Source organism: Amphiura filiformis, chromosome 2, assembly GCF_039555335.1.
Source record: "Amphiura filiformis chromosome 2, Afil_fr2py, whole genome shotgun sequence".
Lineage (NCBI taxonomy): Eukaryota > Metazoa > Echinodermata > Ophiuroidea > Amphilepidida > Amphiuridae > Amphiura > Amphiura filiformis.
In genome coordinates this window covers 23,267,365-23,289,341 of record NC_092629.1, presented here as the reverse complement: position 1 = coordinate 23,289,341, position 21,977 = coordinate 23,267,365, and the positions used below count along the sequence as shown (strand labels likewise).

Sequence of the window (21,977 nt, the reverse complement as noted above, 5' to 3'; positions counted from 1 at the left end):
CCTTACTATTGAGTTTTATTCGATCGAAAGCATCCTCAAATCGATTTAACCATAATTCTATTTGTCCGAACAATAATTTTATGTTCCAAGCTAGGGTAGGCTGGAACTGTAACTCCATATGGGGCGCTAAAATTATGTCGGTATTTTCAAGTTAATTTAGAATATCACTAAATGATTTATTCCGGAAGAGGCTTCTGCAGATCAGAATCTACATTTGTGATATTGTCTTGGTTCGCACTCGGAATCTTCTGGATCAGACCAGCGGTTTTGGCCCCAACACTAATACCGGGGCTACACTTTGGCCCTCTTGTAAGCGCCCGTTTACCTTGTCGACTTATCTCTATCTCTATCTTCGAGTCATCTATCATCTGGTAACCTGTGCCAGAGTAGAATTTGGACTTCCTTAGGGGATAGGAATCAACCCCATCACTGACTGCTGTGCATTTGTGTAAAGACGTCACTATTTCCTTGATTGATTGAATTTCCTCATCAAATGCTTCGATCTCGGTCGCGGTTCTTCCATCAGGATCCATGCCTAATACTATGTGTCTACATGATTTTGGCTTTTTACCAGCCTGTCTTGATTTTGACGGAGCTTCACTAGTAACATGTCTTTCTTCAAAAACCTCTATCCCGATTGCGTTCAGGCAATTCTTCACTAACGTACTGCATTGACTGTCAATGTATGCTGATATCGTGAAATTGTATAGCCATGACAAGTCGTTGATGTGTTTGAAGAAACCATCAATGCCATTGTTACCTAGTCGGTTTCCGCTAAGGTCAATCGAGTGTAATTGTGGCCAGTGATGGAAGCTTTCTGCTAATGCCACCATGCCTGCATCTGTCACGCCAGTGTCATATAAGCTCAAGTGTCCCAATTTATGACAATGCTGTAAGTGGTGGGCCAGTGCGTCAATACTCATCTCTATACAAGGGTTACCTCCAAGGTCAAGCCGATTTAAGTTTGGCCACTGGTGCAAGCTTTCTGCTAACACTTTCACACCTGCAGCTGTCAGGTGAGTGCGACTTAAGTTTAAGTCTCGTAATTTCTGACAATGCTCTAAGTGACGAGTCAATACTGCAATACTCTGCCCTACATTATTACTCTTCAAGTCCAATTCCAATAAGTTTGGTGCATTGAGTAGGAAGGTACTTAGAGTATCAATGTGTTTCTCCTCCAATGAGGCATGCGGAAGCTGAAGTTTTTCAAGTTGATGTGTTATAAGAGCACCTATGTGAATGATTGTATCACCAATAGCTGCATGGACATAAATGCGTCTGAGTGTCTTGGTTGGACAGCTTGACATGTGAGAGAGCACGCGACTTACATCAATACGTGATACAAAGATATCTGTTAGCTTTGTCAGTGCACCTATACTCTCAACTAGCTTTGTTTTGATATCCACGGGTACAACCTCTGAAGAGCCGCTACACATACTAATTTTTTCAATGTTGGGCATGCAATTAATTATTTCTGACATGGCGCCCATTGCCTCAACGTTTACCTTGTAAAATTCAACGGCTTTGATTTTATGACCCCATGAGCTTCCTACTGTAGTTTGAATGAAAGTGTGAAATGTGTTCAGTGTTTGTAGATTATCAAGATCAATATCAATAGTTGCAGGACATGATAAAATGCGATCTTCTAGCAAAGACAGAACATTGGGGTCCGATTCTGTTTGACTCTCATAAAGTAAATTAAGTACGGTACCTAAATCAGATTTAGTTTTGCTACCTATTAAAACTCTATTTCTATAGCTTGACTTGTAATTATTAATGGCGTGTTTAATAGCTACAATAGAAGGTGCTTCTTCTTCCTTCGAGGACTGAGTATTTTCCATCTGTATTACAGCATCACTTGGGTGCTGTCGAATAGCTGTCGAATAAAATAATATGGGTCACAAAAATATTACAATAAAATAATAATAATAATAATAATAATAATAATAATAATAATAATAATAATAATAATAATAATAATAATAATAACACTAATACTACTACTACTACTACTAGTAGTAATTATAATATGGTAACGAAATTCAATAAAAAATCCAAAGTTAACAACTAAAGCTGCAAAATTAAATTTGTTTCATATGTAAATAGCTAGTTAATAGCAAATGTTTTAATATGTACACTGCTCTACTATTCGTCTTATAAAACATCAACGAAAAAAGAAAATAATGGAATCGTACCTGAGGCTACTTTAGTTGCTGGAACTGGAGTCATGGGCGCTAAACTTTGCGTTAAAGACGTTGTCATTTGTGGAGTACAGGTTGTCACTCCAGGTGGAAGGTTCGGTCCTGAGGATGCAATGACAACCACTGGTTGGAGACTTGTTGTTTGTGGAGCAGTACTCGTCACAACGTTGTGAGGCGTTGTTGCTTGTGGAGCAGCTGTAGATTCAGATTAATATTGAGATTGGGATTTAGATTCATATGTACTTGTTTTATGAACATGTGTTGATGGATGGGGCATATAAGACATAACATAAGAAATTATTTCATAAAGAAACATTGAAGAATAGGGCCTATCACCTTTTGCTGCATTGATTTAAAGACAGCAGCGAATCTACACACTTAAATTGTATGCTCATTGTGAGTGTGTATTTAGGAGATGTCATTTGCGTTGGCAGGAAGAATGCTAAATATGTGTGGCGGGCACACATTTTGGGCACACTATTAAACTGTTTTAAAGGTCCGTAATCCGATCGACAGCATCATCCCTCCGATTTTTCTCATTGTTGATAAGTTTTAGGTATTATTTAATAGATTATATTCTTTTCATTACCATCCTGAAATTTGACGATCAAAATCGATATATTTCCGGAGAAATCATGGAAAAACCAACGAAAAGTGGGTGGCCACCTTCGACATTCTGGGTAGGAATAAAATGGTTCGACGAATTTGATCTATTTTTCTCCCATACCGTTCGATTTCGATCTGTTTTACTCCGCATGAAATATATGTCCAAACTAATAGAGGGCGCTATAATAATATAATCTTAAAACAAAAATGAAGAAATACATAAGGGCAAAAAAATTAACAGCAAGACCTTATGATACGCGGAACATGAAAAAAATACGAGAGAGCATGCCCCCACTAGAAAATTAATTATTTAATTAATCAATCAATTAATTAAAAAATAAAATCATTAAAAAAAATCATAAAATAGTGAGAAATGTACCTGATGATATACACAAAATTAAAAGGATATATTTCAGGGTCGAATTAAAATTTAAAAAATGAGATATTTTGTCACAAAAATGATGGGCGTAGTGGTATGGTGAAGCACTCGAAGGGAATACGGCACAGTCCTGGCAGTGTTATTTCTGGATGCCGGACCATAATGCAATTCACACTACCAACGTATTGGCATGCTAATCGTGCTAATTATTCACATTCACGCTGAAACTGTTCTCGTTTTCTCACATAAATGCATACATGGGGCGATATTTGAAATTGTATGCAGGTTTGAAGACAATCCATAACCTAAACCGATATGGTTACCCCCATTTAACATTAAACTATATTGGTCATGAAGCTTCTTATCAAATACAAATAAAAATGGATAATTCAATAATTCATATTTAAAATTTAAAAAGTTTCAAACGAGCTTCAAGGTAGTGCATTATTTATCAGTGGGATTCCCATGCCGGCCAATTCCCTTGGTTTATTTTTTCAATTTGGGTTGTGTACCGGTCGGGATTTGTGTTTATTTGTTGTCTTGTTTAATTGTTACACTTTGGGTTGGTAAACTGCTCTTTCTTTTGTAGTTCACCACGTCGATTTGACAGATGATATTTATTCATTACTACTAAAGGTTCCAGTAATGGCTTCAAGGTGCGAAGCTCCTGGAATCCGCGTCATTTTGCACAGTATTATATTTGTTCATGTGCGAAGGAGGGGGATGTGTTTAACTTTGGATAGGGGATGTACATAAAATAGACTCTGGTCACTGACATATTTGGGAATTTCTTCCAAAAATTATATTACAACCAATTTAATTCAGTAATAGCATTTCACATACAGCTACAATGCTGCTGTTAAATCAATGCACGCAACTGTATAGCACTTTTCATGTACTTACCAATCTTTTTGTCAAGCTGGCTAAGATGACTGTACTGAAAGCCTGCAACGTGGAAACCCGTGACTTTGTGCTGGAGTAACCAGTCGCAGTTGTCAGACAAAAATTGTTGAAGGTGGGTTTTGACATCAATCACCTCTTCTGCACTGACCCTCCATTTCTTTGGTACTTGAAAGATGAGAATTACACTACCCTCTCCAACCGCCACTAGTGAAATGCAGTGACGGGGAAGACCAATTCTTGATATAAAGTCACGCAGTTCATCCACATCTTTAAAATTGTAGTCTCCTGGTTTTCCTTGAGTATTATCTCGACAGGAATGGTCGAGCTGGCTGTGACAGGATAATGATAATAATAATAATAATAATAATAATAATAATAATAATAATAATAATAATAATAATAATAATAATAATAACATTTGAAGAGGCTTTTCTGGATAACTAACTTGCAAGCCGCACGCGCAAAGTGACTGGGCTTTATGCTATCATATTTGAATTGGCAATGGGGCATGGCTATCATAATGCACTATTCTGGCCATGCCCCATTTTTGGATATTTGCAAAACTTTAAATAGGATATCAAAAGAAAAATTGAATTCATTTAATAAATATCTAGATTAATGATCAAAAACATTAAATTGTGACATATCGTGATGCACAAACCTTTAAGTTTAACATTAGTGTTTTTCCATGTATTTTAGTCTAAACATTTATGTGTTTAGAGTAGACCAAAATACATGGAAAAAAAACACTAATGTTAAATTTAGCCTTTTAAAGAAATGTGTTATTTTCTGGCAAAACTCTGCATTACCAATATAATCCCCAAACTATTGTTATCAATTTTAAATGGGACATGGTTCGCTTTGATCACAACCACAATTATAATAGTCTGGGAGTCATGGCCAATTGTTTTTTTGCACCTGAAACATGGGTCAAAATTATCACTTTTTCAAAATGGCAAAACAAGTTTTGCCAGGTCACAAAATGATACAAACGAGCACCACATGAATAATTTTAATTTTTTTTGTTTGAAAGTAAGAATAGGGATTCAACTATAGGGATTAAAATAAGTTTCTTCTTTCTTCTCGAATATTGGAGTTATGGTCAAATTTCAGCATTTAGATGACATATCTGTTCAATAAAAACTTGAATTTTTTCCAAGAATGTTAAGGTAAATATTTTGAAATTCTCAGGAGTTAGAACTGTGTTAGGAGTGCAGTACCACTTGGTGAAGAGGGCAAGTGTGAGAGGGAAGCAAGGGTAGTAGAGAGGGTCAACCTAAGGTCACCTGAGGTCAAAGGTCAAGTGAGGTCAAATGTTAAAATGAGCCTGATTTGGCTTAAACTTCGTGCAAGCCTTCGTTTCATCTTTTCTGTTTCTGTTTCCGGTTTCGGTTTCGGATCTCATTGTTATTTTGAAGTGTTAGCATGGTGCGTGTGAACAATCCTTTTATTCTAGTCTTTTGTTGACTACAGAAAAGTTACTTCTGTTTCGGTTTCGGGAGTTATGTTAATTTCTGACATGAAAAACGTGAGATGAGAGGGTTGATGCTAATCTAGACAAAAGAAGTGTCTAAATTTTATGGTCGTAAATTCGCGATAAATTGTACGGCTTCAATTGACTTGCCTTGGGTGTATAGGTACTGCAGGCGGGAGTAGATCGTGAAAATATCCCAGCGTAGATATACATTAATCAATGGTAATCAGTGTTGCCAAGAATTACGTATACTTGTTCGTGCAATCACGCAAAAATCGGTCATATTATGATTATGTAGAGATTAAACGGGAATTATTTTCGTCCCAAATACACCTTAAAACTCGGTAATATTCAACACCAGAGAAGTGCGTTGAAGTGAAACTAATAGGATTTCTTTCATTGGAATTGGTAATCTGATAATTGCTTCAGGCAAAATTGCCAGACTCAAATCTATTTTAAATGTATATTATTTGAGAGAGTGGGGATGATGAGACGAGGAGATGATCGGGTGGAGGGAGGGGAGGAGAGAGGAGAGAGAGAGAGAGAGGAGAGAGAGGAGAGGAGAGGAGAGGAGGAGAGGAGAGGAGAGGAGAGGAGAGGAGAGGAGAGGAGGAGAGGAGAGAGAGGAGAGGAGAGGAGAGGAGAGGAGAGGAGAGGAGAGGAGAGGAGAGGAGAGGAGAGGAGAGGAGGGGAGAGGGGGCGGGCAGAGAGACGAGGAGATGATCGGGTGGAGGGGAGAGTGGGGATGATGAGACGAGAGGATCCTAGGCCTACTGCTAAAACAGTGAGAGGGGGAGAAGGGTAAAGGAAATACAACATCCAATATAATTCAGATATCTTCATACTTCAAAAGATGGCACAGGTGATAGTAAGGGGGGGAGACAGACAGACTAGAAAGAGAAGAAAGCGAGAGGAGAAGAGGCATGGGTCCTTTTTTAAATGTCACAGTAATTAGACCATAATGACACCACATTTGCGTTTGGACCTGATGAAGGCCTATCCTGCCTTGTTAAATGAGGGACATGATTAAGATTGCCCACTTCAGGCGCCAGTGTTGCATATAATTGACTTATCCAACCTTTATTGACAGACATATGTGTGATTGACAGCACCTATTATTACCTCTTGAAATGAGAAGCATGATGCCCCAAACGTAACAATGAAGTCAACTTACACACCATCCCACTTAATCCTTTGCGTTTTTGTTTCAGAACAATAGAGCTCCCGAAACAGAAAAGATAAACCGACAGAAGGAATCCTTGATATAGATTGAACATGAAAAGGTCAACCTGAAGTCACCCGAGGTCCAGGGGCGGCGCCATTGGGGGGGCAAGGGGGCAATTGCCCCCTATGATTTTCAAAAAAGAGGTAAAAGGAAGGAAAAGAGAAAGAGAAGAAGGAGAGAGAAAAGGAGGGGAGAGAAAGAGAGGAGGGAGAAGTAGAAAAGGAGCCATTCCCCTCCATGGCCATGGTTAGAAGGAGGAAACTCCCCCTTCGGACATCTTGCCCTTTGTGGAATGCTGACCTACAAGGTTTTAAAGTTGTTGGTTTTTATATTTTGGGCCCATTTTGGTAAATTTTTCCCCATAAAAGTCACATGGCCTCTCTTGCCTTTTCTCCAAACTACTTTAAAAATCATGGCTATACGTCACTTTTCTGTGTCATGCAGCAATTTGCTTTCAGTCCGATATCACACAACTTTTACGGGGTCCCATCACATTGTATATTCAAAACCTATACTAGAACGCCACATTTTACAAGAACCTAATTACTAGAACCTCATACTAGGACCTAATATTTTCGCTCGCAAATGGTGGGCAAATGTTGTCCTTTTCTGACTGAAAAAGCATACAGAACTGGGTTTTTTTTTCATTACGCTACGCCGCAAAAGTGGACCTTTTCGGCTTTTTCGTGATCATAGGGGGCGACTACTTCCCCCTCGCTCCTGATTTCGGCTTTCAGTTTGAAATATTTCCAACCTCAAGACACCCCCCATTCATATCGTTTTATCGTGCCAATTTATTAAAAAAGCGGCATATCATATACATGCAACTGACTTAACACACTGCGTTGCGACCAGAGCGTGAGGCTAGATCCGGCCTGGGGTGTGCTGGGGTATAAATCCCCCCAATATTTTGATAGGGTAGATGGTCGATGGTCCATACAATCATTCCCCAATGTTGACGCCTGTATGGGTTTCTGACCAAAGTAACCTCATATTTGGCCATTTTAGCCTAAAATGTGCTAATTTTTTCGCGCTTCGCGCGACTTTCTTTAACATTTCCACCATATTTCAATTCGTGCACATTTGTACCATGAACTTAATTTGTTGCCAAAAGGTACTGGATTCACTAGAGTAGGTCCATACCTAAAACCAGCGGGCTGAAAGTCGGGCCCGTGAATGAAATCCATAAAAATATGAGGTTGGAAAATAAATAAATAACCCTAAAATGGGTGAAAATGGTGCATCAAATGGCTTCATTTGTGCTTTCATTTTGAAAATTTTCCAAATTCTGAGGGGCACATCCCCCTCAGACACCCCCCTGCGTCGCGCAAGCGCGACGGGCAGCGCTGTCGCGCCGCATAACAAATTTCACAAATTGTTTTGCCCCCCCCTATCAAAATACCCTGGCGCCGCCCCTGCCGAGGTCAAAGGTTAAAATGGATACGATTAGGCTTAACTTTTGTGCAAGTCAACCTTACTCAACCTTACTCAAGGTCAAAGGTCAAATGAGGTCACACAGGGGCGTAGCCAGCTTTCTTGGTCGGGGGGAGGCAAAAAAGAATTCAGGGGCACAGCTGAAAAAAATTGCAGTTACAACATGAAATTGTTGTTTTTAGAGAGACTGTACATGTTTTGGAGCTTCAAAAAAAAGCTTTATTGAGGCGATATCTTGTGCGTAGCCTTTAAATGTTTTGAAATTTACACTATTTTTGCCCATGATCGAGACGAAAATTGCTTTATTGTGTCAATGTGGGCGCGTATTTTACACTATTTTGGCCCATGATCTGGGTGAATTTTGATGAAAAAGGGGCTCCTTGCCCTTTTTTTTTCCTTTGACCTTTGGTCAGGGGGGCACTTTTTTCTTTCCTTTTTTGTCGGGGGGGGGGGGGCAGTCTGCCCCCGCTGGCTACGCTACTGAGGTCACATGTTAAACATTGCTTGATTGGTCTGAAACTTGGTGCAATTAATCTTTGATATGAGAGGAGCGTGAATAAAGTCAAACAAGTTCACACGTTAAATTTTGCACGATTAGGCTCAGACAAAGCATCCATAAAGGGAACATGATAAAGTCAACCTGAGGTCACCCGAGGTCAAAGGTTAAATGAGGTCAAAATCCATCGCCTGATATTCGTGGCTCTTGAGCCGCAGTAGCTCTAGTTCTAATTTTTGTTCATTAACTGTGTTATTATATTTTTGATTACTTACCATACAGAGAAAAAAGGGAAAAGACACTGATAAAAGAAATACCGAATACGCACAATGCTACCGTTTGATTTAATCATGAAGCCTTAGTACCTAGATAAGTTTAACATGATAAATGCACAAACCTCCCCAGGTCGTTTTTTTTTTTCCTTTGTTTTATGAAGCATTATGTTTTGTTCTAAACTTCAGTCAAACAAAGTTTATATTGAAGTCTGAGTTTGACGGTACAGTTTTAAAATACCCCATAGATTTCTCCGTTTTCCTAAAATGAATCGCCATATTTTGATTGAGGATAACCTGTACATACCTATTGCTGAATGGGTTGCTTCCTGGATGTGTAGAACATGGTCATTACTTTCCTGAGCATATTTGTTAACATCAGCTGCCAGTTGAGTTTCACCGATATCATTAAGAAGTTTTTGGAGATACAAAACATTCCTTGGACCTAAGAGCTGACACTCTTCTAATTCAGAAATGAGTTGTTCAGCGCTCTTTATTCTGGTCCCATTTGGAATTCCGCAGCCGCTTTGCTTATCTAGAAAGAAATTAAAAAATACCTAAAGAAAACATGTTGAGGGTCCCTCGTATGCACGCGTATTTCACATTTATTGGTACTTATCACCAATTATTTAATTTGTTATTAATAAACAATTTAGTTTTATCGGCCTAGTACTGTCCCAAAGTGCGTTATGTATCTACCTTAGTCTAGTAAAAAATGGGCAAAGTTTTATCATTGTTAAGAAAAATGTTTCTTACTGAAAATAGGTTTTTGCTACCAGCCAAACAAACAAAAATTTCTTTTAACAATGTATGACGGTAAATGATCTAAATATGTATATTTTTCAATGCCTATTTTCCCCGATATTGCGTTTTTCTTACCTTCGGTAATAATATAGATCAGATCCTTTAATGCACCCTCCTTTAAATCCAAATCTTTCTTGATCTTCAAACACAGTAGTTTATACGGAACATGACTTGCAGCACTCAATCCGGTTCTTTTAGTTGTTCTATCGGTATTGATTATAACTTCATTTTTACCTATTAAAAGAAAGTTAAGAAAGTCATTTCTGATAAAATCCGAACATTACCATATAAGAAAGGTTTTAGTGCAGTCTTCAACGTTTCTGACGCATCAGCTTATAAACATTATTGAAATTGAGTCCAATCTATATTATAACACTGTCAGACCAACATGTGTTTTGATCTATACCCCAATACTTGTTGGTGCAGTGATTGGTACTCTGAATCCGGATCATGAAGTGTTAAAATTCTTATATCTCAAGACCTAATTGAGCAATTTTCAAAATTCAAAACATATATGAAAGCTGTTTTACTGTGCCAATGCATAAAGTACTTGGTTATGCTTAATCAGAATATTAAAAAAAATTACCCATTTTATATTCACGCAGACTGAAATACCAGCCAAGAACAATTAAGGTCATTCAAGGTCAAAGTAACATGTGCTGATTGGACCATTGTCCCTTTGTTTTTGAGTTCAATGAGGAGTGTTACTGTTATTTTGAACAAGATAGAAGAAAAACTCACCATTTATTCGGCAATTGTTATTATGCAGATGTTGAAGAACCTGTAAAAAGAATAAAAATGATAACTTGATATGTCTATTACGTGTTTATTTGTTTGCACTATAATACTATGAATACTATTTTCATGTTGGTGTTGGCGAATAAGACACCATAACTTCACTCTACCAACCTGATGTTGTACATTATGTCCATCAGCTCCTGATACAGCAGCTCCACTTGCTTCTGTCAATAAAAGGAGACAGATAGACAGGCGTTAAAAGTTATTACCCCTACACCTTGCCGGCAAACGGGATTCTGTGCTGGACCGCAAACGGAGACGTGTGTTTTCTTATTTTCTGCGCCTAATTGGGCCATTTATGATTTACATAAATTACACAGCAGTGTTTTCAGTTTAACCTATCAACCGTGGACTGATTTTTATATCAACAATAAGGGACGCACTCCCAAATGATTTTTAGGCTGTTTACAGTCAAATTTAACATCTCAGCTAAACGGGGACGGTCCGCGGTTGCAATAACGTCCACAGTTGAAATTTAAAGTTTCATAAAACGTCAGTGTTTGCCGGTACAATACTCATACTCTCACCCATACACATGTGTACATTGTAATTTTGCCCTTTATAAATCAATATGCCACTGATGTAACCCCGGAAGTGATTACATGTACAAAACCAATTTAAATTGTAAATCTGCTAAAAACTGCTTAACTTCAGAAGTAAGTAGTTGTCATTCAGTGGTGTAGCCAGGAATTCTTCAGTTGGGTGGGAAAGGTAACTTTTAAGGTGGGCAAAATTTGACGAAATAGACATGTTTCTTAATAGCTTTAGTTAATTATGCACTGTGTACGTATTTTGGTTGCGGGCGGTGAGACGATTTTGCAATTTTGAAAAAGTCCTGACTCCGCCACTGACTGACAGTTACTAGTTACTGATCTTAACGTTATGGTCCAAGAGATAGCAAGAATTTCTTTGACAAAAATGACCAGGTGTCTTGTTATGATAGTTGGATAGAACATCCCATGGGACATCTGAAAAGTGAAGTCTTGAGTGTTGTGAGCGGTGGAGCGTGACATCAGAGGTCAATGACCTTAAATTTGACCCGTTTTCCTGTATAATTTTTTCACATTTTTGGTGTCTAATGAAAGATATTGAAATTATCTATCAAAAAAAACCAATATCAATGAGATTTAACAATGTTTCGACCCTAATTTTGAGCCAAAAACGTCAAAATTTAGCATTTTACCTATATTTTGCAAATTGACGTGACATAAAACTTTACAAATTTTCTAAAAAGCGTGGGTGCATTACTTAAACATTCTTACTCAAAAACTGACCCATTATGTTCACAAAAAGATGACCAAAAAACAATGTGTGTGGGTAAAGTCGTTTTTGGGCAAGGACATTTAAAGTGCAATGACCTCTTAAATTGACTATGTAAGAGGTTTTCTGCGCATATAGACTGTGGGTTATGCTAACCTCACTCCCCCAGGGGATTTAGGGAGGCAGGTATTTTGGGACCCTAATGCATTGAGGTTTTGAAATCCGCTTGCCTGCACATTGGCCAGCGGTGGGTGAGGCGGATTTTGGAGTTGGGACATCGACATGCCTTATATTAAGTATGCTTGGACCAGGAGCTAAAATGAGCTCCTGGTCCAAAAGATGGCTCCTGGTCCTATAGTTTGTAGTGTAAAATATTGGACACACCAGGAGCCAAAACCTGGCAACCATGGGGTAAAAAGAGCCTGGGTGCCTGCTTAATATAAGCCTTGGACATCGACTGTTGAGTGCCCAAGTGGGTAAGTGCAATAGCTGCCATGTGTAGCTGACATGTGTATATGACTACAATATATAATATATTGCCAAATGTTCACAGGACAGCTATTGCACTTACCCACTTATACTATTAAGGCTTTGATACTTCTTGTGTTTAGGTAATAGACATGTCGTTGATTATTTATGGTGTCATTATTGATGCCATTTTGAAAAAGCGCTCTCACCGCCTCACCCACCACTGGCCAATGTAAAGGCAAGCGGATTTCAAAACCTAAATGTATTGGCTGGAATCCTTGATTCCGACAATACGGCATAATGCATCAGAGACATGCTCCTTAGAGGTTCAACGACTGTGATATAGATAAAATTGATTTAAATGGCAGCCATTTTAAAATTCAGTGGCAGCCATCTTGGAATTTGTGTCCTGGGCTGTTCTTAGTGATTTTATTGGACTCCTTGATCCTGCAAACATGGGTATAGACATCAAAATTATGCTTGCAGACCTTCAAGGACTGAAATATAAATAATTTTCATTTTCAATGTCGGCCATTTTGAAATTTTGGCAGCCATCTTGGAAATTTAGGTCCCCTGTTAATGTAAGAGATACTATATAATTGAAGTGATACTATTGAATTCCTTGACCCTAAAAACACGGGTGTAGACATCATAATTATGTTGCTAGGAGCTTCACTGGCCTAGTTATGTTGATTTTTGTGATTTTGGCGGCTATTTTGAAAAAAAAGCGCCCTCACCGCCTCACCCACCCTCAATGCATTAGGGTCCCAAAAATATCTGCTCTCCATAAATCCCCTGGGGAGTGGGGGGTTAGCATAGCCCACAGTCTATATGAGCAGAAAACCTCTTACATAGTAAATTTAAGAGGTCATTGCACTTTAAATGTCCTTGCCCAATAACGACTTTACCCACACACATTAGTGTCGAAACATTGTTAAATCTCATTGATATTGGTTTTGTTTGATAGATAATTTCAATATCTCTCATTAGACACCAAAAATGTGAAAATCGAGGCTGTTGTTAATAAATGGCATGCAGAATACGAATTATACAGGAAAACGGGTCAAATTTGAGGTCATTGACCTCTGATGTCACGCTCCACCGCTCACGACTCTCAAGACTTCACTTTTCAGATGTCCCATGGGATGTTCTATCCAACTATCATAACAAGACATCTGGTCATTTTTGTCAAAGAAATTCTTGCTATCTCTTGGACCATAGGAAAATGTGTCAATTACGTTAAGACTTTCTGGGACATAAAACGACTTGTGAATAAATGAAAGAGGGCGGGGGGGGGGGGATTAACTGCACCGTACCTTCGTCCTTCTTGTGGTTACCAATGTTAAACACTATTGTTTGTGCCTTATAGCTGTCTCCACTAACTATATACTTTTCGGCGACGTTATTCTGCTGTTCTACCACACTGACGTTGTTGCCGTGGATAGATGATGGGGCATATAAGCTGTCTCCATCCACTAACTTCCGTTCCCGGACGTCAGTCTGCTGTTGTGTGACACTGACGTTGTTGTCATCTACAGATCTTGCAGAACTGTTACTCATTTCATTTTCTCCTGGTTGTCTGTTGTCATGGATGGTTGCTGAGGTACATGAACTGTCTTCATCCAGTAAGTTAACTTCACTACCGTTGGCCTGTTGTTTCGTGACACTAATGTTGTTGCCATTTACAGATGCTGCACTATGATTACTCTTCCCATTTTCTTCCGGTTGGATGTCCACTGGAGTCGGTTGTTCTTCTACACCGCTGTTGGTGCCATATACAGATGCTGAAGATGCTGAGGTACATGTGCTGTATTCATCCGGTAATCTCTGCTCGCTATCATCGTGTTGATGTTGCATGCCACAAGCGTTGTTGCCATCGACAGATGTCGTAGTATTCACCACTCGCTGTTCATTGACTTCAGTCTGGTGTGCCAGCTGATATTTACCTGTGGAAATTCAATTTAATGAGCGCTGTAGTGTATCAAAGAAGATTTTTTTCTATCTTAGATTAAATAATACATTGCTGCAGCGGATTTGATATAAAGCAGAAACGTGTATAACAAGACCCCATACATACACTCTCACGGCAAAAAAGAATGGGCGGCGGAAGATGAAGGGCGGCAAGAAGAATTAATAACAAATGGCGGGACAGAATGGGCGTCAATAATAATAATAATATTAATTAAAATGAGCGGTAAATTATGTAAAACTAATGTAACTATACTTCCAATAGGGCCACATCTCTAGGTGGTGGTTATAATCGGTGGTCCCTTGATTGTTTTCTTATAGCGCTACCATATGCATTATAGGTACTTACATTTGTAGGAAAGGGGCAATTTAGAAAATAGGCTTAATAAAAAGTATCTAATTGTAACGCTAAGTTTAAAATGTCACGTATGTTTCAATTCTTGTTCAACTCTTTTCTAGGCAAATAAATCTCCTTAAAAACATATTTCTTTTTGAACTAAAAGGCGACATTGCGAGTTTGCATTGCTCCTTTCAATCTAATGGTAACGTAGGTTACGTGGCTTACTTTCTTTGAAATTTGCACATTAAATAAAAACATTAAGAATTGACAAAAGATTGAATTTGAAAATGTGACATGTACCTTATAATATGACAGCAAGAATTATCTTACATTCAATTGTTTTACTGTTCAGCATGTTTAATAACCCTTACTAACGTGAGTCTATAAAGCCTATAATTGTCATCTTGGGCGAATTATTGGATTAGATAATAAAAAACCAATTCGGATGCAAAGGACGTCAAAATTCAGACCAAATCTAATTGATTTGCTCACATCTGATCATATTATAATTCATATTTAAGTAATAATTATATATATACATTAAAATAACATCCGGAATCAATTACCATGATTTGTTTTCTGCTCCTTGTTGTTATGTACGTCTTGAGAGTTTTCCATGATATTTCTATGTAATGCTTATCGTTTTTTTTTTTTTAAGCAAGGGAAATAGATATGTTGCTTTACAATCATGTACATCAGCCTCCGCTTAGTCCACACATAACCTAAAGGAAATAAAGGGAAAGATATGTAATTAATACACTTATTTGAACCGTGGCCGACATCTTGAAATCTTAAAAAGTATGAGAGATGCTGATTAGACCGGTTCGGCCGAAAATGGAAAAATGAAAAATATTTACCATATCATTTATTGTAGATTGATTATTGTCTGAATTCTCTCGGAGAACCAATTATTGTGTATAATGAGAGAGAAGTTGAATATAGCATAAAGGAAACAAGGTAAACCAAGGTAAACCCAAATATATCAATATTAAATGAGCTCTCTCCCTAGGTGCCATATCCTAGGACGTTAGTGATCATGTTATGCCACAATTCTCTGTTATAGGCCATCTCCAGAAGCTATGTCGCTTTATGTTCAGCTCCCCTTTCTTTTAACCAGTCTTTCAGATTTGATAACCATTTCATTCTCTTCCTGCCTCTGCTCCTTGTGCCTTCTATCCTCCCTGTCAATACTAGGTTCTTGAAACCATCCTTTCGAATATATGGCCAAGGAATTTGAGCTCATTAACTCTGATTTCACATAACAGCTTCCTGTTCACATTTGCTCTACTTAGGACATCGTCATTAGATACTTTATCAATCCACGGGATCTTCATCATTCTTCTAAAGAATCCACATCTCACAGCTCAAGTCGAAGTCAATTCACAAGTCGTTTATTCCATTCACATGTCAAGTCAAGTCAAGTTACATTTGGTCACAAATTAAGTTGAGTTACAAGTCATTTGGTCCCAGCACAAGTCATGTCACAAGTCTCTTTGTCAAAGTTCAAGTCAAGTCGCACATTATTTTGTGCAGCTGTAATGAGCATCCAGACATCAAATTGGGCCATCCGATCGCGATTTAACCTGTTGCTGTAATATTTCATTCCATCTACACCAAATACAGCATTCATTTGTTCTCCATTATTTCATTTATTGCAAATCCAAGTCAAGAAGCAAGTCAATGATATTAGTTGCAAGTCAAATCATAGGTCACAAAAACTTGACTTGAGTCCAAGTCGTATACAGTCTACAACTCTGCATGTCCTTTATCTCATACATAATAATCATTATATACCTCATATATAGATTCCTCTCATCTGATTGGTTAAAAGTGGAGTCATTAAAATAGCTGTGCCCCCTTTTTCTATCAAGATGACGCCATACAACAACTGTGCCCCGGGCACAGTTGATTCTATGCCCGGAAAATAATTGGATATTCGCAACCCGAATACACAGATCGCTCAGTATACATTGCGCACCCACTATACGGCCGGCGTTGATTACGAGTGTTGAGACTATCGCGGTCACAGTTCGCAATGAATTTGACCTCTCCTTGACGACGATCTTTCACCGGCCGCCGTGAGTGCAGTGATTGTTTACATTCTGTTACATGTCAAGGATTTATACCTGCCAAATGTCACTTTTTAGACAAATTACTACGACCTGGAGACTCGGCAGTGTGTGATGTTAGCACAGAAACGGTAGGGTTGTTTTAGATATGGTCATTTTCACGGTAAAGGGTGTAACTTTTGATTTTTAGGGTCAAAATTTCAAACCACTTAAATATGTTTCTGTTTACTGAAATCATGCATAGAAGCAACTTAAATTCAAGTAAAATAATGTTTCAAGGCTTAAGGGGTACTACACCCTCGATAAATTTAGACTATATTTGCATTTTCTCAAAAACTAATAACACAGTGGTAACAAAGTTATGTATATTATAGGGGCAAGAATCCAATTACTACACTGGAATTTCAGTGACCCAAGACAAGCGGTTCGTTATTTATGATAAGAAATAAGGTACCGCTTCGATGTACCTCATTTCCTATCATACTGAACCACTTGCCTTGGGTCACTGAAATTCCAGTGTAGTAAACGGATTCCTTGCCCCAATAATATACATACCTTTTGTTACCAGTGTTTTATTATTTTTTGAGAAAAATGCAAAAATAGTCACAAATTTACCACAGGGGTGTAGTACCCCCTTAAACCTTTTGATTTCTAATAAAAAAATTGACATTTGCATAACATTTTGGTTAAAATCTAAGAAAAAATGTATTTTACATAACCTCAGAAAATTTTGACATGAAAGCTGGAATACATGTGAAATTCCATTCCAAAGTAAGTCAACAGATATAAGTTAAATTTTATACCATGTTTTGCTATGTTTGTAATTGCAGTTTTGAAAATTTTTAACATCAAGTGTCATTTACAATGGAAATTTCCAAACCTTAAACATATTTTTTAAGTTTTAATTGGGTTCCTAAAATAATTTGAATGTCTAACTTCATGTACAAATACTACTTGATGAAAGGAACCTCCCATCCAAGTTTCACAGAAATTGGAGTTATTTTTAGAATTGGCAATTCAAGCGATTTGTGTTTCGGAGGCTTCAGTTAACAACACAGGTGATCATAAAAGTAAAATATTTAGCTAAGTACTACAAGTTGACATAAAAAAATAGGTAAAAAATATCACAATTACCAATTTTCATGCTTTGCTTCTAAGTATTGAATTTCAGTTGTGACAAAAATTAAATTATCACAGCAAGTCATTTTTTTTTGTTTCGGAGGCTTCATGTTAACAATTGTTAAACATTGCAGAAGTAGTTTTTTTGAAAACAACAGTGTTGGGATCATCTAAGCTGTTATTTTCTTGTGTGTATTGAATCAATGATTCTATGCGGCAGATATTGTAGATTTATCACACATTAATGTTTTCACCCATTTGTTAAGTATGGTGTTTTTTGCATGTGAAGCCTCCGAAACAGGCTTTTTAAGGTATCAGTATATTTTTCAAACATTAACCATAATGTCAATTTTTTTTTAAATTTATGACATTCTGCACATATCAAGTAATAATTACAATGCAGATATCAGTATGAAACACACCAATTTAGATATGCATAGATGATAATTAAGTTTACTGTTGTTTCGGAGGCTTCATTTGTTTCGGAGGCTTCAATTGTTAACGGAAAGTTTGTATTGGGTCCCATTTTCAAACGGTGATATATATCTCCACGATTTAAAAACATGTGACTTGAGGATCTACTTTGCTACATTTTGATAAATAGATTGGATGAGCTCTTTTATTTATATTTGCACAAGCTTGCTGAACAGTTTGTTTCGGAGGCTTCAAAAAGTTAACGGAAAAACGGCTATTTGAAGTCAAGATTTTATAAAAATTTTAAAAGCTTGCAAATCGGCTAATTTTTGTTACCCATTTCAAGTTAAGATAACAACTGTTATAAATCAAGAAGAAGTGAAGAAATAACCAAGAATTATGAACCAAAGCTACACCCACAAAGTTTGTTAACAATTGTTAACGGAAAAGGGCCAGAGCCAAAATTACCGTTTGTGGCGGGACGGAATTTTGATAGACCTTTTAAATTGTAGCTCTGTGACTGTTTATTTTATGGATTCTTCATGTTCTTAATATAAACAAGTAAGTTACAGACTACATTCACACGCAAGAAAAATAGTCAAAAGAATCAACATGTTACCACGGTAACGCAAATTCATCGATGTGGCGGGACGGAATGATAAACTTCATGTATTTGTGAACACAGTACATTTGTTGAATTTTTATCAAAAGTACTGGGATAAAACATTTGTTTCTAACATTGGTATTAACTTCAACTATCCTTCTTTTGTTATGGAAGGAATTATAAAATTCACCCCCCTCTTTATGGTACGCTCATTAATTTTTAAAAATCATGTCATTGTGGCGGGACGGATTGTGGCGGGACGGAATTATGTCCAATTATCAAAATCAAAAAAAAAAAGCAATTGATTCACTTTAAAACTGACAAAATTGTCTTTTCTTTCACTTCCAATGAAAAATTATTGCAAAATATAAACTGAGAAAGAAAATTTTCATCCTTCCTGAACTTAAAAAAATCATCTCAAAATGTGGCAGGGCCATGTTTTACACCACAGACCCTGAAAATAGCCTTATTGCTGGCATCCTACCACAAAAGGCCTGAAAAAGAAGAAGTTAAAATGGCTCTGAGTCTAGCAAAGTTGATGAATTCAATTTTTGTGTACTCAGGAATGTTTATTACCATAATAGTTGATATTTTGGAAAGTTTTGACTAAAAATTTTTTTTCGTCCCTTCCGGAACGTAAAAAATCACCTCAAAATGTGGCGGGACGGAATTTTACACATATTTTAATTTATTTCTTTATTTTTGCAAAGTCCACTGACATTTTTTTTAGTGCTGAAATTGTCCATACAGAAGACCTTTATAATACCATCAACAAAAAAATCCTATCTTTTTTAAATATGTAATAACATCAAATTTAGCAATTCCGTCCCGCCACACCAAGAGGGCGCTACATGTGTATTTAATTGCTTGCAGTCCGAAATTGACGGGCAAATTTTACTTTTTTTTGCCGATTCATAATCTTTGGTTAGTAGTCTATTAAACCAGAGGAGAAATTCACTCCTGTGACAATTTCTAAATTTTAGGTTGAGTGATGACCATTTTTGGCTCTGGCCCAAAATGAAGCCTCCGAAACGACAAATATCTAAGTCCGGTTCTCAAAAATACAGGGCCGTTCACAATTAAATCTAATGTGGCAGTGTTTACTGAACATATGACTGTACTTTCAGGATAAGAAAAATTATCCATGAACTAACTGAAGAAAACACAGGGTTTTACAAAAACGTTACTGTTTTTGATAGTTTTTCAAAATGGCAATATTAAGTACATTTAAGCCTGCTAAAACTGAACGCAGTAACTCCCAAAGCTGATTATGCTACCCAAGGTAGCTGCTAACTAGATGACTTATGTGGCCAAAAATTATGGAATTCTGTGGCTTTATTAGAACACTACGGATTAAAATGTTAAAAATCCAAAGTTACACCCTTTACCGTGAAAATGACCATATATGAAATCGGTAGATATCGGTCCAAATTCTGCACCCTTGCTCTTGCATGCACTGTGTGCATTAAAGCCTAAGGCCTATGCAGTTACAAAGCTTGTAGGCCTTGTCAGTCAGGAAATCTTTTAACCAATCAAATGAGAAGAATCTATATTATTTGGTATATAAAACAAATATTGACTGCTTAATATTCGGGGCACAGTTAAAATTATAGCCGGGCATAGTCATGGTTTTGACATCACCTCGGGCCTATAATTTTAACTGTGCCCCTCATAGCAGTCATGCAGTCAATATTTGTATACTATTACATTCAACGTTTGATTTACGGCATATTGCATATATTGGCCTACCTCTCTCTAGTTCCAGTAACTGTAACTCGGTATCTTTATTTAACATTATGACATTATCTGATATCGGGCCAGTAAATGTCAGTATGTTGAAGGATAGGACCGAAGACATGCAGGCAGGTCTAACCTCTCTCTACATCACGAACACTACATACAACACGTAGACTCGTAGTATTTAGAAACGTTGAAATAATCTTCATTTGATGAGTAGCAAATACGTGTTTCTTGTACTCTGTAGAATTAGCTCTGAATATATAGTAGCCACTCTGGTAATACTGCAAAGATTTTTACATAATTGGTGCGATTTTACTCTGATGTAAACAGTAACTATTAAATTCTGCACCGTTCAGCCAAATCGGCATCAGAAGTTTGCAATGCATTGTGGGACAGTTTTTGCATTTTTAGGACACTTTGTCCTTTGACCTTTCACAAAAATTGTTTTTTGTACATACAAAATATAATCAAAAAAATTTTACTTGAATAAAAACAAATCCGAAAAATATATTTATTATATAAATTAATTATTTAAATATTTTTAATTGTAACATTATTAGAATAATAAAAAAATAAATAATAATTAGAGTAATTTTCCCGAAATGTCAGAGGTCAAAGTGTCCTAAAAGTGCTCTCAAAAACCGGAAGTCACAATGGCGATTGTTTTTTACAGCCATAGTTTTGCCAGAACTTACACCGTTAAACCTGGAACAAAATGCACCAATTTAACGACTCATACGGCGGAAAAACAGTATATTGGTCGACTCTGGTCTCAGTATGAGGAACCGTTGAGTATCAAGAAGAAGGGTTGCGCTTTGAGCGATCGTTAATACCAGCGGCACAATAATTGAGTTCATAATTAATCATCAATTCAAGTGGATTGCTCCAAAGTTAAAGTGAAAAAATAGTTCAGCACATCCGGGCATTTAACAGAAGTTTGCCTTTTTACGGTGGCACGATTGGGCGTTAAATCACCCTCTTTGTAAAACAGGGCGGATAGCATACATTGTTGTGTTGTAGCGTTTCCTGTTCAAGTTCACTGCTTTTCTATAATTGGCATTGCTAGTTGTCAATGGTTGCAGGTCAGGCTACAACGACTCATTCTATATTTAGAAGTTTGGGAATTTTGATATGAGATCAGTATTAAATCTTTTTATTCATTAACTGGTATTTGCCAAGAGCTTTTTTCTCAGGAAAGCAGGCGTGTAGCTTTAAAATTCGCAATTTAGAAGCGCATTATTTTGTTTGTTCATGTTTTGTTTTCATAATATTTTCTTCTTTCTTTCATTCTGAACAGCTGAGAAATTGTTTAAAATGGGCACACACATAAAGAAGGTTTATTATTAGACCTACATTTATTTACTGATTCCTTTCTTTTCATTTCTTTGCACTTATTCTTTTTT

At 37.1% G+C, this 21,977-nt stretch overlaps 1 protein-coding gene across 1 annotated transcript; it reads right to left on the bottom strand.

The window, feature by feature from the left end:
* Positions 1-1,755: 1,755 nt before the first annotated feature.
* Positions 1,756-20,942, bottom strand: LOC140146001 (uncharacterized). Its single transcript, XM_072167739.1, has 10 exons — positions 20,584-20,942; positions 15,195-15,350; positions 13,637-14,266; positions 10,704-10,756; positions 10,536-10,575; positions 9,870-10,028; positions 9,298-9,525; positions 4,090-4,418; positions 2,196-2,396; positions 1,756-1,876 (listed from the first exon to the last, which is right to left on the bottom strand). The coding sequence occupies exons 2-8, from the start codon at positions 15,244-15,246 to the stop codon at positions 4,294-4,296; spliced, it is 1,287 nt and encodes a 428-aa protein (XP_072023840.1). The 5' UTR covers positions 15,247-15,350; positions 20,584-20,942; the 3' UTR covers positions 1,756-1,876; positions 2,196-2,396; positions 4,090-4,293.
* Between the last annotated feature and the right edge of the window lie 1,035 nt (positions 20,943-21,977).

Bases quoted from the DNA above. Each gene is read 5' to 3' on its own strand.
- LOC140146001 (XM_072167739.1), bottom strand. From the start codon at position 15,246: ATGGAAAACTCTCAAGACGTACATAACAACAAGGAGCAGAAAACAAAT. The intron at 14,267-15,194 runs GTAATTGATTCC...GAATTTCCACAG, and splicing joins GGAGCAGAAAACAAATCATG to GTAAATATCAGCTGGCACAC. The intron at 10,757-13,636 runs GTACGGTGCAGT...TTTTATTGACAG, and splicing joins TAACCACAAGAAGGACGAAG to AAGCAAGTGGAGCTGCTGTA.